At 36.7% G+C, this 16,518-nt stretch overlaps 1 protein-coding gene across 3 annotated transcripts in view; it reads left to right on the top strand.

Moving 5' to 3' along the window:
- The window catches only part of tspan4a (tetraspanin 4a), a 146,319-nt gene that overhangs the window by 101,448 nt on the left and 28,353 nt on the right, over window positions 1-16,518 (top strand). For all 3 annotated transcript variants that reach the window (XM_072380046.1, XM_072380045.1, XM_072380044.1), the window contains one exon: window positions 5,159-5,233. In XM_072380046.1, the coding sequence (XP_072236147.1) occupies window positions 5,159-5,233 (75 nt within the window). The remainder of the gene's footprint in view (window positions 1-5,158; window positions 5,234-16,518) is intronic.

The following is a 16,518-nucleotide window of genomic DNA, read 5'->3' as shown; positions in this document are numbered from 1 at the left end:
TTTCGATTTGAATAATGGCAATTCAGAAAAACAATACCATTGCTGCTTTTGTCCTCCTGTAATGGGATAGTCTTATTTTACAATAATTTATCATTGCAGGACTCTGAGAGCAAACCAACCACACTTCTGTAATAGGTTTTAGCTGGAATAAGTGTCCATGTCCCGTCCCACAACCCTTACTTTGATATTTAAGCACCTCAATTAAAACAAGAGCAGATGCATATGTTTATTTGCTGCTTCCTGTGTAATTAAAGTCTTATTAGACAACAGCTTGCAAAGCAATTTGTTACAAAATGTGTTTCTCATCAGAAAAGGTATTCACTGTTTGGATATATTTAATAAAAAGGGTTATAGGCTAAAATTAGTGACTGGGAATTTGCATCTTTACTTTTAAATTAATATTTTTTCCATCAAAGTAAGCAGCTTTCTTGATTGTTCTGCCACTGATTTAATTGGCATTCTGTAATTGCTTTTATTATTATTTGCATTCCAACACATGCACACTCACAAAGAGATTTTAATTGTTTGCTATTTATTTCTGAAGCCTGTTTGATAAATGATAAATAAATGATCTTATTGTGTGTAGCTCTTTGCCTGTGATCTAAGGAAAAAGAAAGAGTTAAATGTCCTATTAAGAGCAGAATAATGGGAAATATTCAGTATGCCACAGGGAATTGGTCTGTTTGTTTTTCAAGCACTGCTGAGTATCAGCTCTCATTCTTAACAATGTCCTCTTGATCTGTGGTATAATTTCATGGCCTGCAGTACACACTGACAACAAATTGAAAATGATTTAAATCCTGTCATTTTTTCTTCTTTGGTCAAATAAGGGAATGTCTCAACCTTCGTTAGAAGAGACAGAATGATTTCTTAATAAGTCACCAGAGACTTACATAACGTTTTAGAACAAAACTTAAAGAAGAAAAAAAATGTTTGTGTCTAGCGCCAGCGGAGTTGGTTGTGTAGTTTTCAGTTTAAAAAAAAGAAAGAAAAGATTTTGCATTAAATGTGCTGTATCCTCAGTTACAAAGAGCAGACAGACAAAGTTAGCAAATAGCTGGTGTAGAAAGATAAGTACTTAGAAGCTTTAGAGCCACATGTTTTATTCATTGGCTATTTGAGAACCAGAGCCAAGAGAAAAATGAATACTAGTGGCCAACATCCAAGATAATACAAAATGATTCTCTATTTCTGCTAATATCATGGCTCTGAATCGCTGTGTGCATCCTTGACTACATTCAGTGACTTAAACTGGTTCAGTGTTGTGCGTAATAGTAAATTGCTGCTATTAGAAGCATAATATCACAAAAATGGCGAGACATTTGCATACAATTGACAAAGCTGCATGCTTTTATACATTTACTTGTAACTTATCTATCGACAGTTTGAACATTCATTAACTGCTCCTGTAGAAGCCATTCATGTCCTTGGCAGTATCTGCTGGGAAGGTAGAAATACCTGTGGCAGCACAATTATTCTGGTCTAATTTCTTACCTTTGCATTGAATGTAACATTTACTTAGTGTCACAAAAATGTGTTAGACGTGACTGTTTTAGGTTTTGCCATCGAGTTACTGTGAGTTTAATTTAGTTTTTAAAACTGTCTTTATATTCTTTAATAAATTGGGTTAATAGGGTTCAACAAATGGACGAATGGATGATGGAAAGTCAAACTATTAGTGCCTGAAGTAAAATAACCAATACTTGGAGTTGGTTAAACTGTGTTTTTCACTCAGCTACTGAAATTATTACCATAGTCCAAAAGGTTGCCTTCCCAAAATCCACACAATAGCATTTTTCCTCAGTTAAAAGGAGCACTTAGAAATCTACTCCAATGTGGATGGAGGTTATTTGAAAGTGCATTCTGAAAAGATCACACGTGAGTCAAACACACATGCTCTTTATTCGGCTGTTTCTTTGTTACCCAGTCATTCTCTGGCCTTCCAGTATTGCCACTGAGACTTTTATCCTTTCAACATGAAGTGATTCATTCATGCAGGTGCTGCCAAAAAGACCTCAGGGACCACTGACAGTCCTGCTCGATGCCAGTCCTGTGAACTAGCAATACCCATATCCACTGTCAAGGAAACAGCTAGAAAACACAAAGGACATGACGCCATGTTATATTGAAGAAAAAAACAGATCTGAGCTCAAATCTACTTTGACCTTCTGTGACATCCTTCTCTCTATGCCTCACTCTGACAACATAAGACTAACACTTCCTCATGGTGCACCGTGCCCTTTTCATACACCTGTGTAGTTTGTGAATTTTAACAGCGTAGTGTTGTCTCAAACTAAACACAGCAAGTTGTGCACTCAAAAAAGGAATGTTGCAGCATTTGCTTGACCACTGAAATTCTTCAATTAGCTAAATCTTATAACCAAGAAGCAAAACATCTGCCCTGATTTGATAAGCACATTTTCAGGCTCTAACATATTGGAAAACACCACACACAGTAATTAGCAAAATACTAAACGTGCTTGTAAACATAAGACATAATACATTGATTGGCACATCTTGCCATATCAAAGCACTAGCATTCATAACCTCGTCTATGTATCAAGTGGCAAACACAAGCACCAATTGTGCAGACACATATTTATAGACACAACAGTTATGTTTTAAGCTCAATGGAAAAGGCAGCATGTCAGTAAATTTTCATTCAACAAAAATCAACGGACTTATGTAATTATCAGTATACCAGGGAAACATGGTGGTAACATTACACTTTATGCTGCCGTCAAACAGATTGGGGTACTCCCCTGCCATGCCAACGGCCATCCTTAGAATATCACCCTCATTCTCCCATTTTTAGATATATCACACAATTTCAGCACAGCAGCAAACCCAGCGAACCAGATACGTTGTTATCATTCTACCAATCTCCACTGGTCCACTGGTTTCATCTACATCCATAATTCAAGTCCAATACCTTCCACCATGCTCAAGTGGGCGTTGGCAGAGGTCATTTTTTAATCACTGGGCCTTGTTCAGTCACATGTGACTGGCTGGAATCAGTCTTTGTCTGCGATTCTCTACACAGGAACTGGTTCCGACAAGAAAAGAAGATTATGCACGTATAGAGTCTGAAAAATTATTTGGAGATTAAATTTATGAACAGTTATTTTGTCCCAAATTTTCTAAATGAAAAAACTGTAACACAGATCTATGCTACAAAGCTGTCTTGCTCTATAGGGACTGATTCAGATGGAATGATAAAACTGAGACTCAACAGCCACCCATAAAGACGAGGTATTCAACCTAATCCCCTTGAATATATTGTGCGACCTTGCTCCGCTCTGATAATCCTGATTTTTAATCTGACAAAACTACCACTCACTTAAAATAAAGACAACGTCTGTGCTGTGATTTTGGCTGTATTTACATATAGGACATTCCCTCAGAGAAGGTTGGAAGTGACAAAATATCTCTGCTGCTCTACTTCCTCCTCTGGGCAAGCAAACATGTTGCTAGAACTTGATGCAAGACAATATGTCCTTGGCCACTCTCTTATGCTATAAAGTATTTAAGGCTTGTCCTAAAAGTCACAAGATTTATTGCTAGATTTTAAAAAGAGCAAAAAAAGTTGCTGAAGGCATTTCAGCGACTAGAGACAGTCACGTCAGCAGCTCATTCGAGCTTCAAATCATATTTTGCAATTAAAAAACACCCACTTACCAACTGTAAATACCCATATCTATTGCTTTCCAAATTATAGCATTCAGAGACATCTACTTGCCATACTTCCTAAACCCATCAAGGATTTTTTTCACAGCATGGCATAAATGAAAAGACGGATTTGTCAATGAAGAAAATTCTTCTCATGTTGTCTTGCCAACGAAAATATAGCCTGAAAAAATAGTCTTATGGCAAGATCCTACTTTGCTGGTGTTTTTTTGTGATTATAATGGAAACTCCTTAATGCTGCTGTCGCTCCAGATGTGTTTGCTGAGGTGATGATTTGAATGCTATTTTTGAGGGTCAGTATTAGCTGTCCTAAGTTTAGTGAGAAAAATACAGTAAAGTAGAAATGCTAAATTGTTTTAGGTTTAGCAGAGAAACTTTTAAATAATTCAAACATGTATTAATCAACTCATTACTCATGTAATATGACAATGAAAATGCATTCTTATAAAATATTGTAGTTTTGACTACTGTAATTCTACAGAATATCTGAGGTGCTTTGCTACTTGGGTGTATGGTTATGCAAATTGTGTCAAAACACACTCCCTTTTTCCCAAAACTGTGCTAAGGCAATTTTGGAAAAAAGACGTTTATTACATGGACAAAATCCATTAATTTAAGCTCTTCTACTATTTGAATGCTGTGAATCCCCTACATCATGGCTCATGGATTATTATATAGTGAGATCTAAACTAGTACAAAATTTGTACCAAATTAGGATCAACCGATGTTTCATTCTTCAATGATGGCTTTGCAGAGTGATCAACATCTGCTCTCTCTGAGCCGGCACATTAGCATGATAGTCTGGTTCTATAAAAATGGAGCTCAATGCACGCATGTGAATGAGAGTTCATCTACAGACTTCAACTGATAATCTTGTGCATTCACTGAGTTCATTTTGTGACCGCCTGGACAACTGCACCATTGTCATAATATTTCTCTCTTCCAATCTTCAGACAGTCTGCTCTGTGTGTGAGACCGAGAGCCAAGTCCTAGCACTGTAGCTGATGGATGAGCTCGTAACTGTTTTAAGCACTCAAATGGGCCCACAGGAAGATGTATTACCCATCAACCAGCTCACTCTCATCTCCAGAGAGAGGAGAGGGGTGGGGGGAACTGGGGACTGGTGAAGAATAAAATTCAAAAGTGGAAAAAGGAAAACTGTGTACCATCTCTCCCAGTATGTCCTGTTTGCTTTGATAGTCGCACCTCTTCCCCTTTCTGTCCTTTTGACCTGTCTGGAACAGCAAGGCTGAACAATTTATGATTATATATTTTATTTGTCATCTTTCACCCTGACACTTTCTGCCATTCATCCGCTATCCTTTTTTACATTCACTCCCAACAGAGTCTGTTTTTCTCTTTAATGTCAGCGTGACATCATCATATGACACTGACAAATCCTTGTTATCTTTTGTTACTGCATTGATGAATTATGTGTTGAATAACTCTGTCTTCTCTCTTCACTTTACAGTTCTTCATCCTCCTCCTGCTCATCTTCTTTCTGGAAATCCTGTCCATCATGCTTTTCTTCATTTACCAAGACGAGGTAAGACACCTTGATGACTCTTGTGTTACATTCTATGATTTTCTCTGCCTGCAGATGAGAAAGAAATTCCTGTGGATGAGTCTAGTTTATGACCTTCATAAGTCAGGCAGATTGCTAATGTCTCAGATTGAATGTGACATGTAAAATTATGAAACTCACTAAGAAGGATGTTTTGAAGACCATATGAGCAGTGCTGAGTATGTCAGCTGGCACAAAGGCTTGATGGACGTGCTTGCAAATCTTTTTTAATGACATTTGGGTTTGGTCAGATACATTTCCCCAATTTCTATTCCTTGTTATTAAATCTCAGCTGGATCATTTTTCCTGTAAATAAACAAGTCAGGCAAGAGAAAAGTAGATGAGCTATCCTCTCCTAATACACATTTATAATCCCTTAATAGTTTCAGCTTAGGCTTTAATAATGCGCTGAAAGGCTATGTCTAATTACATCTGTCTTAATTTCAATTAAGGGTTTGAGGGATGGATATTGGATTAGTTAAAACAAAGAACAAGTATCCTCTTTATAGAGTACATCACAGCAGGAACTGTAGAAATGAAATAATACAACTTACTGTAATGGTCGATCCTTTCATATTTCATGTATAATGTAACACCACAGTAATTATTTGAATTGTGGATAAAGCCAGTTTGTAAGTTTATATTATATAACAAACATTATTAGTAAGGATTATTTCCTTTTTGTGGTAAAAAACAGCCTAATGTAGGATACTGTAATAAAACTTATTTTTTGCTTTAAGCAAAATAACTTTTCAGTAACCTCTTCACATTTTATAGTTTTAGAATACCAGGTTTATTACAAAGCAGTAGTCTTCATTCTAAGTACTTAGTAATGCCCATTTTTTGAAAGAATCACAGCATGTTGCTTGTTTTGTACCCAGCTGAGAGTCTTTCAGTTCTTCTTTGGAAGATTTTCACCCACCCACTTTTGAAAAGGTTTCTCTGTCTTTGGCCGCTCTACCAGCACTGCACTTTTGATGTTCTTTTACAGATTTGAATTGGTTGGGATGGAGTACTGAAAGGACCACAGCTGAAACTCTAATTGTGCCTCCATCATTATCCAAACCATGCAAACCATCTCCTTTTTATCTTCAGCTTTTGTCCAGATAATGTCGAGTTTGACTCCAAAGATGCTGATATTTAATTGCACTCATTCTTCCTTCTACCAGCAAGTATTCCACCAGTAAATAAATCCCACTGCAATTGGCTCTAAGAAAAGTCCAAAACATGATTTATTAAAACATAACAGCTTGAGAGGTTTGCTTTTCATGACTTTTTTTCCTCCAAACCTTTCATCATTGCAATGAAAAGTTCTACTTTGCATCAGATTTGTTTACACGTCAATTTGCAAACATTTAATGCTTAATTTTGTGGTGAGAATGCAGGAAAGAATTTCCTCTGGCAACTCTACCATGAATATCATATTTATACAGGTATATCTGCATGGAAATGTTTACTACCACTCTAGTATGTGGCAAAGTTAAGTAAAGGTCTTTAGCAGTCAAACAGGAATTTGAATATGTCTCCCTTACACTTTTGAACCATTTGACTGGAAAGTATTGTTATACTTCCAGACCTCAACTTGACTTTTTCTTGATTACATTACAAACTGAAAAAACAACTATCTGAATACGCAATCTTCTATAAGCTTTCTTCTGCCTTGTGGGCATCAGTTATTTTAATTTCAAGAGAGGTAAGGAGTTGTTTCAAGGATCCAATAGCTGTAAAATTTGCATTACCTGGCCTTTTTTAATTAGTACTGCGAACAATCCATGGCATTAAAAAGGTAATACAGGTCTCACACATCATTAAGGGGATTTAAGAGATCATATCCCTTGGATTGCCTAAACCTTTGTATGTTGTTCCCTTGAATTTTCCTCTCTAAAGCTTGCTTATAGATTTTAAAGAAATGTTCAATTTCAGTTCAGTTTCTTTTCTACTCATTTAATCATTTGTTGTAACCCCTTTTTAACAAAGGATGCCAAAAGCTTGTCATATAAACATGGAATCTGTCGGTGCTGGATAGTACTGGATATAGTGTGTGGAATATAGGGAAACCAATTCAAACACTTAATATAACCATAGTCAAGCAAAGTGGGCGCAAAAAATGTTTGCATCATAAATCACTGGAAATTTCACAGCTACCTCTATTATATAATTCATGTGCTGAGACAAAGACCGTTATCCCCAAAGACTTGGGCTAATGCCAACCTTGATTCCTTTATATGTTGTGGTAAATAATGGCCTACTTTGATATTTTCACTTCGTTATTCTTTAATTATGTTTACAGGAATAAACCTTGGACCTACATGTGCTTTGTCCTGGCTTTTTTCTCTTTGCTATTCTTTCACGATTATATAAATTGCCTTTTATGTTTTATCTCCATTGTAGCTTTTCTTTGGTGGTGTAACCCACTTAGTATTTATCTAGTTGCAAGCTTTGTAGGCCTTTCATCCAATCAACATTGCTCTGTTTTTAATTAATGTTATCTTTTGTAACACCTAACCTTTCTCTTAGTATCTATTCCTTGATGTTCAATGAACCCCATTTTTCACCTACTGAATAATTCTATTTTCTCTACCCGGGAGGAGATCAGTGACAGAACATAGTAAAAAGTAAAGGATGATCTAGAAGTTATGCAGAGCAGGGACACTGTGGGAAATCACTCACAGTAAAAAATGGGTGGCCATTACCAACCATTGAACAGCAGGGGACTCACAAGTTCTGAGTTTATTCTGTTTTGAGGACTGCTGAAAATAACAGAACATATAATTGATACAATACCAACGTCTATCAATACCCTAGTTAACTTAATCCTTCCTTTTCTTGCACATAAAGAAAACTCAAAATTTGTTGTGGCATTCACTCAATTTCATTTGATAGACTTTTCCCTTTACCAGATTAGAGCTGTAAAGCATGTAATATGAATTATGCTGACAGAGATTAGCAGTTTTATTCACTAAATTGATCAAGCTCTTTGCATTATGAGCCAGTATTCACAAGAAAGTAATCACTTACTCATTTACAAATAAAGTTGGTCTTCAAAGGACAAAAGCGGCCATATGTCGGTGGAAAATCCAACAGTTGAAACTTGTTCTTGATTAATATATTCATTTAAGGTGAAAATTAAATGGTTGAAACCAAAGTTTGGAGTCAAATGTATAACATTTCTTCCAAACCGAGAAAATTCATTAAATTCAACAATTCAGCTAACAGGGCAACCATGAAAATGAGTTATTGATAGCCACTAGGGTGTTACAAACCAAGTTGACTATCATTCACTCGCTACCAAACTGAAACTTGTAGTCGCTCTGAATCCATATGCAATTTGATTTGATTACTCAATGCGCAGTAAGTGATTGGTAAAGAAAAAATATTCTAAGCTAATAAACCAGAATTCAACCAGTAGCCGCCCGCCACCTGACTCAAAATAAACCTGTGGCAGCTAGCGTTTGCTCACCTAATACTTTCTGTCATCAGATGGCTTAAATCTCAATATTAGATTGAAATTTTTGGTCAAAAGAGCAGGATCCTCCAAGTGTACATTGAAAATAAAGCTAAAATCTGGGTAAAATAGATCTATAATGGAGACTTGTGACTCAGATGCAGAAAGTGCCGAAGCTTGTGCATCACAGGGCTGCTAAGGCCCCCTTATGTTGCATATATATTGCTTTCACTTATACGCCACATTCAAGTGCTTAAAAATTGTAAATCAGAAAGCAAACCAAACTGCTAATACACTTGAACATTTTATTTTTTGTTTAGATATTAAAGAATAGAAAAAGATGCAGTCTTACTCATGTTATGTTCTCAATCATCACACTATTTTGGTTTTAATTATTAGACATATCAGACACTTTACTGAATAGACTTAAGTCAGAAAGAAATAAAAGACAATCACTCAAATACTTCTGTAAATAAGAGATAGCTTTCAGGATTACTTTGATTTCTTCTGCGGCTTTGAAGGCCAAAGTATTGTTTAGCCTTCAAAGCCTCACTTTATTTTGTGATCATAGGACGTGCAACTTTTCACCTCTCCCATCTCCATGGTAACATTCTAAAAGCAGTTCTGCAGAGCACAAGCAAATGCCATTCCTCTATCTAGATGCCATGATTAAAACAGAGTGTAGCAGTAGGTGCATGTTGATGAACTCTATTCCATGCTTCAGGGATGGTCATGCTCAGTGGTCTAGTTTATTACACCTGCTTTAGACCTGATAAACAGTCGAGTATCACAGCTGGAAGGTACTTCAAACACCTCACAGATCATCCACATGCCTAAAACGGTCACAGTTTGTTTCGTTGCTAAGGATGATGAAAAGGTCCCATGAGGTTAAGTTTAGTGGAACCAGTGAGCTTTAAAGTGTCACAGGGAATAGAAATAAGGGATTCTGAACATATATATACTGTGCTGTATCCCATTTCCAGGTGGGTTTATAGTTTTATGCTTTGAAAAACCACTTGACTGGACGTAATCAGAAACACTCAGAACAACAAAAAACTGACTACTAGTAATACATATATGTATATATAGATATATTTTATGTTAAAAAGGCTAATTTATTTAGTGCTTGGCTCAACAATATGCCAGTATGTAGACTGATGTAGTTATGTAGACTTATGTCTTTAGTGGATTGTACATAGGTTCCTATCTAAATTAAGTTGGGCACATATGCCCTCAGAGGAAAAATTGCTTTGTAACCAGTCAACGGTTTGGTAGGGTTGATTTGTTTGCAGTTTTTACATGTAATTATTTGTCAGCAATGAGGAATTGCACACTTATGTTCCCATATAAACCCATCTTAAGAAGATTCAGAGTTTATTCAGTTTTTAACTGAATTTAATTGCGCACTTTATGGTCATTAAGTGTCAAATTACAGAAAGAGATTTTGGCATTTTGATCGCAAACACATAATCATATAAAGCCAAAGACAATCTAAAAAGAGATAAGGCTAAATTTATGGTTTGCAACAGTGTAAAGCAATTAAAAAGACAATGGTTGGGATTTCCTAATGAGGGGCAGTAAAAAGCTGGTGTTGTGAAGACTGTTATTTTCATTCCCAACTGTCCCATTTACTTAAAAAAAATAAAAAATTCTGTCCATTTTGAGCTTCAGCTCCATTTTGGCCACTTCGACTTGAGCTGATTTATTTTGAATACCAGAGCAAAACAAATATCAATTGCCAAGGCTCTATCCTTTAAGTTGATGAACTTTCTTAGTTTTTGAGAGTTTTCTAAGGCTACATAAAGTTTTCTAATCAGAACCAAGAAGCCCTGGACAACTTTTTCAAACAACCATCATCCAACCTGAAAAGTGATTACATTTGGAAGGAAGTTTCCTTTTTCTCTTCAACTTTTATAGTTTTAAAAGACCAGGTTTATTATAAAGCAGTAGTCTTCATTCGCAGTACTTAGTAATGCCCATTTTTGAAAGAATCACAGCTTGTTGCTTGTTTTGTACTCAGCTGAGAGTCTTTCAGTTCTTCTTTGGAAGATTTTCACCCACCCACTTTCGAAAAGGTTTCTCTGTCTTTGGCCGCTCTACCAGCACTGCACTTTTGATGTTCTTCTACAGATATGAATTGGTTGGGATGGAGTACTGAAAGGACCACAGCTGAAACTCTAATTGTGCCTCATGCAGGGATATATTGTTTATTTGTGTGTTTAGGATCTGAACAGTAAATATTTTCAGAATGGGTTTCATCGACACGTGATGTCTAAGAAGTGTTCTATGAAAAATTATATCTCGGTAAATTCACACCCATTTACAAAATTGTTTATGGAATTAAATCCATCCATCCATCCATCCATCCTTTTTCTATACCTGCTTAATCTGACGGTAAGGTCGCGGATGGGCTGGAACCTATCCCAGTGGTCATCGGGCGAGAGGCAATAAGTCACCAGCCCATTACAGGGCCACACAGAGACAAACGAGACACACAACCCTAGGGACAATTTAGAGTCGCCAATTAACCTAACATGCAAGCCGGAGTACCCAGAGAGAACAGATGGATACATGGGGAGAACATGCAAATTCCACACAGAATGGCCCCAGCAGGGATTTGAACGTGGAACCCTCTTGCTGTGAGGGGATGGTGCTAACCACCACACCATCGTGCAGCAAAAGAACTGTAAAATGTTAATTTAAAACTACCCCCTATCTTATGTGAGATTGCTTGCATACACAGACTTCCCACTGCACATTGCAATATCAGTTCAACAGTTCTCTGGGCTCTCAAGATAATACTGTCTGTCAAAAAGTAGTTCCATTTGGATCCATCAACACAGATGCAGACTCAAGCACAGCATAAGGGACAAATATGAGCCACTAAGCCTCTGATGCCTTCGTGTGACCCATTTCTAGGGACTTGTTTTCAGTTGATCTAAAACCGGAGTGCAAAGCCAGCTACAACAAAATGAAACGACAATCGCACAGTTGACAGACTGAAACATCAACAGGATGTGACAAAAGAGGAGGAAAAGTGCACAACATGGAACGTTAGACTATAAACAGAGTGGGACATAAAACTGGAAGTAGCTTTCATAGGACTGTTAAATCCAGAGACTCCTCGGCTAAAAGGATTGTTTTGCAGCTCATACGCATGTATGAGTACAGAGGTCACACTGTTTCAGCCGTCAAGTAGACAAATCTAAAGATATGGCAAGTTAATGTTAAGAAACACAAATTAAGAAGAAACTTTGATCCAAAAGTAGTTAGTCATGAAAAACCACAATCAAAATAAAAGGAAAAACTGCGACACTAGGGTCACATGCAATACTCTGCTCTTTCTCCTGATGCATTACTATCCTGTGGTTGCAGGTATGCTCAAGATTAAGTGTCCACACAAGTACCAGAAGGTACCCAGAGACATCAGAATCTGATGCATCCTTTTGACCTCATACAAACAATAGTCTGCAGCCTGTCAGCCCACTTGTTAAACAGGCACAACAGTATAGAAGTCCTTTATTGGTGTTTCAGCACTTTTTTTTCACAACCGAACTCCTTACAGAACGGTATTTAGGGACCTTTAAGAAACTTAATTTCCTAACTATCTTATGTGTTCTATGGCTAAAGCATAATTGTATCAGACTGTATATAAACAGTAATTATGAGCTGTCGGGTGTGATGAACTGTATGAGTCAACCTTTGACTAGTTGTTGCCGAGTTGGTCATATTAGAAACTTATGACTGATACCGCTCGCTGACAGCAACAGAATTTACTTCATATAATACAATCCATTTGGCTCATTTTAAAGTAGATTTACACTCCCAGACCTCTGCCATAGCCTTAGGCATTATGCGTTTGGTCTCCGAATGTTCAATCTCTAATGCGTCAGTGACTTAAAATCAACTTGAAATTAGCCATGAAATTATTAGATTTTGGCAGGCAATGGTCAGAATGAACTCAAATTATGTTTTTAGACATTTTTACCTGAAAGGTAAAATGTCAGCTTCACTTATACATTGTTTTTTTTTTTGCTAAACAAATTTGTCGGCCCTTTATTCAACACAATAGATTCTGAGTTGAAAGAACTCTACAATATAGACGGTATTGGTAGAGTCTTACCACCTTTGAAACTTCTCAAACTAATTGGTCAGCCTTCACCTTCTGTTGGAGTGGTAAAGAAGCAGATCATTTACAGGTTGCAGGTGTTGCTGCAACCATACCAGATGTTATGGCTTAACAGATGATGGCAGTGGAAAGCTTTTCTGCTAACCATGGATCGTCATTTATTTTGTCGCACAAAAGTCAGGTTATGCTTTACTAAGTAAAGTATGTATGTCCATCAGTCAGAGCCATTTTGTCTTGCAGGGAAAGCTAGTGAAATGTTCTCAGAGTACTTCATTATGTTCCAAAGCTACTGGATCAACAAAACCAAAAACAACTGTTTTAGTGATTAATTACATGATCAACATGGCAATATCAGTGTACACCCTTGCAGTATATGTTCAGCTTCAATGCAGTGCAACATGATATCCACATGTAATTACTAAAACCTAACATTTTAACAGATTACAGCAATAGTAAAAAGGAGTGAATGGGACTTTAGGTTGTTCATTTTGGATGAAAACCTAAGTTGCAATGGGTTGTGTTGGATCGACGAAGCGGTTTCACAAAGAGCTTTCAATTGCTCGTACAATTGTGTAGCAAGTTTTGTCTCAGTATAACCACAGACACACATTTTTTTTCTCACATGGTAAAGAAAAAAAAAGTTCATAACTGAACACTGTGGCACAAAATGAGATTAGCTGCATACTTTACAGGCAGGAAACAGCAGCACAGCACAGTGAGAAATATCCACAAACAAAACAAAAATTTATTTTCCATACTTGCTGCTCAGAGTAATCTATCCTGTCTTCTTTTGCCTTTTGCTGTGTACCTTGTGTTTGTATTTTAAACTTACTATATCAATTTTAAGCTTAGTTTTATGCATTGAACATATTCCTGATTACAGTATAACAGGACAAATAGCATCCATCCCATATCTGGTTACTTTTTTAGATTTTTTTTTGCAGTTGACATCTTCATCTTCATCTTGTGGGCTGCATATTCTTATCAAACTACCAGTGTTTGCATTGCTCATACACATCTAACAGTAGTTTTTATTTTGCTATATTTCTTATATTTTGCAAAGCCAGCTACAACAAAATGAAATGACAATCGCACAGCTGACAGACTGAAACATCAACAGGATGTGACAAAAGAGGAGGAAAAGTGCACAACATGGAACGTTAGACTATAAACAGATTTTTTTTGCAGTTGACATCTTCATCTTTATCTTGTGGGCTGCATGTTCTTATCAAACTACCACAGTGTTTGCATTGCTCATACACATCTAACAGTAGTTTTTATTTTGCTATATTTCTTATATTTTGGCTGTTCAAAAACTGTATATATCCAATGATATACATCATGATATTTGTCACAATAATACTACTTATTAGACTGTTTAATTTACCCTTGAGAAACCCTGAAGCAGTGTTGAGAAGCGTCTACAAAACACTATACAGAAACCAAGCAATCGAAAGTGCAAATGAAAATCAATGCAAGTGATAGAAATTATTTGCTATCCATCATTTGGTTCCTTGAGAACTTACCCCTGAGCCACATACAAAGCTGTTGTGCAACTTTATTGATATAACTTCTTGCCTGTTATATAAATGACCCAAAACTAGATCAATACCTGAAAAGCTGTGTGTTTGTGCATAGTGTTTTAAAAGGGTTTATTGCATTTCTCTACTATAGACTATAGAATAGGTGTATCAGGGGGATTCTCATGTACTTTATTTATTTCACTTCTATACCCATCCACTGCAGGTTGAAGCCAATTATAAGTACTTGGATGTGTGTGCCAGCAGTTGTCTGTTGATATATTGGCCTTTGGACTATGAACATTTTTTTATTTGATATCCAACACTGGATTTAGTATTTGACTTGACTCTTTAAACTCAAATACATTGCATCAAAGTTAAAAATAAAATAAAAGGAAAACATCTGCCCTTAGATGCTCTTTATAGCTCACTGTGTTTTTGAAAGGACATCACCCCATCTTTCTTCTTATTCTTCTGCTAAAGTTAGAGCTCTTACATTCACAGGAATCTCCTTTGACGTTCGACAGAACAGACAAAACAGATACATAAGAGAAAGTTTGTTAGAGCTAGAGCTTTTTCTGGAGGAACCAATAAAGGCAACTTGGGCTTGTATTTTATTGATATCTTTTCAAGGTACATTGAGTGGAAAATCTTTCACTTCTGTCTTTGGAATAAACTTTTCTCTTGTTTATTTATTGATCCTATAGAAAAAAGTGTGCCAGGAAAAAGTCATCTTTGACTCTGAGGCATTGCAGCTAAACTGTTCAATGGAAAACAGAGTATCTCATTCAGATGTAAATCTTTTAAACTTTACATTGTGCTAACGGTTAAATGTGAAAACTGCTGATCAAATCCATACCACAGCCTTCCTTCAATTAGCTGAAAACAAAATGTTGCTCTGTGATTCATAAGTTAAGCTCACATTTTAGGATCCATGTCCTCCATTTAGCAGTCTATATCCACAGCCCCTGATGGGGAATTCCTGGTGCATGGAGGTGCACCTGGTCAACTTACTTATCTATTTACTCAAATAATAGGCTAATGAGGGTTGTTAGCACATGAGCGCAGTGTGCTCAGTACAGGTTGATTGGACACACAACGAAGGTCTGCTTAGCTCCAAACGACCAAGCCCACTTTGTTAGTTTACCATGTGAATGTGTATGTATGATCAAGTCTTGGCCTCCTCTTATGGGCTGAAAGCACAGACTGATAATAAATGATTTATAAACTAAGATAACTAACTTGCATTTGGCATAGTAATATGATACAGTATGATGATCATTTCAGGAGCAAATACCACTAACCACTGCAGTCATGGTTCTGTTGAAATTAGCTGTTAAACTCAAATATAAATCTATGTTTTAAATAATAAAGATTCGTCAAGTCTCCCCAAAAATGATAGAGTTTGACATGAATTGATGAACATTTGGATAATCATCACAATCCAGCATATGAGAAAATTGTACTGCTGAACAACAACTACCAGTTTCTTCTGTACTCCCAAATTTATGTGGTGCGAGTGAATTTTACATGAACAGTTAGCATTAGAAGTAGTTTCTCCTTTTCGTCATGGGATAAAAAAAGCTAGAATATATGATATGATGTCCTTTTGGATATTCACCAAGGACTGATATCACATAAAAAGAAAATTGCATTGCCAAAAAAAGAACTGGGTCCCAGACAGTGCATGCAGTTCAAATATTTTTCTTTCTATATTTTTCAAATGATTGACTGCATATATTTAGATAAAATAGAGTTTATATAATTTAGGTCACATATTGTATTCTGAAATTGCATTTTTTTTCCAATCTGGCAACACAGGTATTACCTATTTAGATCTCTGACAGGGCTCATAGTTCATGTTGTTTCGAGTGTTTGAACCCATGTTGGGTCATGCTTGGTGACTCCACTCATTCTCTTCTGTGCCTCGCAGGTGTCTCATAAAAGCAAACCAACCAACAAAGGACCATAAAAAAGCTAGTCATGTGGACTTTGGCCTGCTGCAGCTCCATCATAATGTGAACCTTTAGTGTGCTGCTCATCCTGTCAGGTCCATTTGTGTTCTCACCTCTGCACGCTGTTAGCTATTAGGTCAGTGCACCATGAGGTATTTCCTTTGCAGCTTTGTGGTTCATGGCATGGGCTGCTGCAGAGGTGATTTCCTCTTTACTTG

Source organism: Leuresthes tenuis, unplaced genomic scaffold (genome assembly GCF_036924035.1).
Source record: "Leuresthes tenuis unplaced genomic scaffold, fLeuTen1.0.hap1 SCAF_2, whole genome shotgun sequence".
Classification (NCBI taxonomy): Eukaryota; Metazoa; Chordata; class Actinopteri; order Atheriniformes; family Atherinopsidae; genus Leuresthes; species Leuresthes tenuis.
This window is presented reverse-complemented; position numbering and strand designations above follow the sequence as displayed.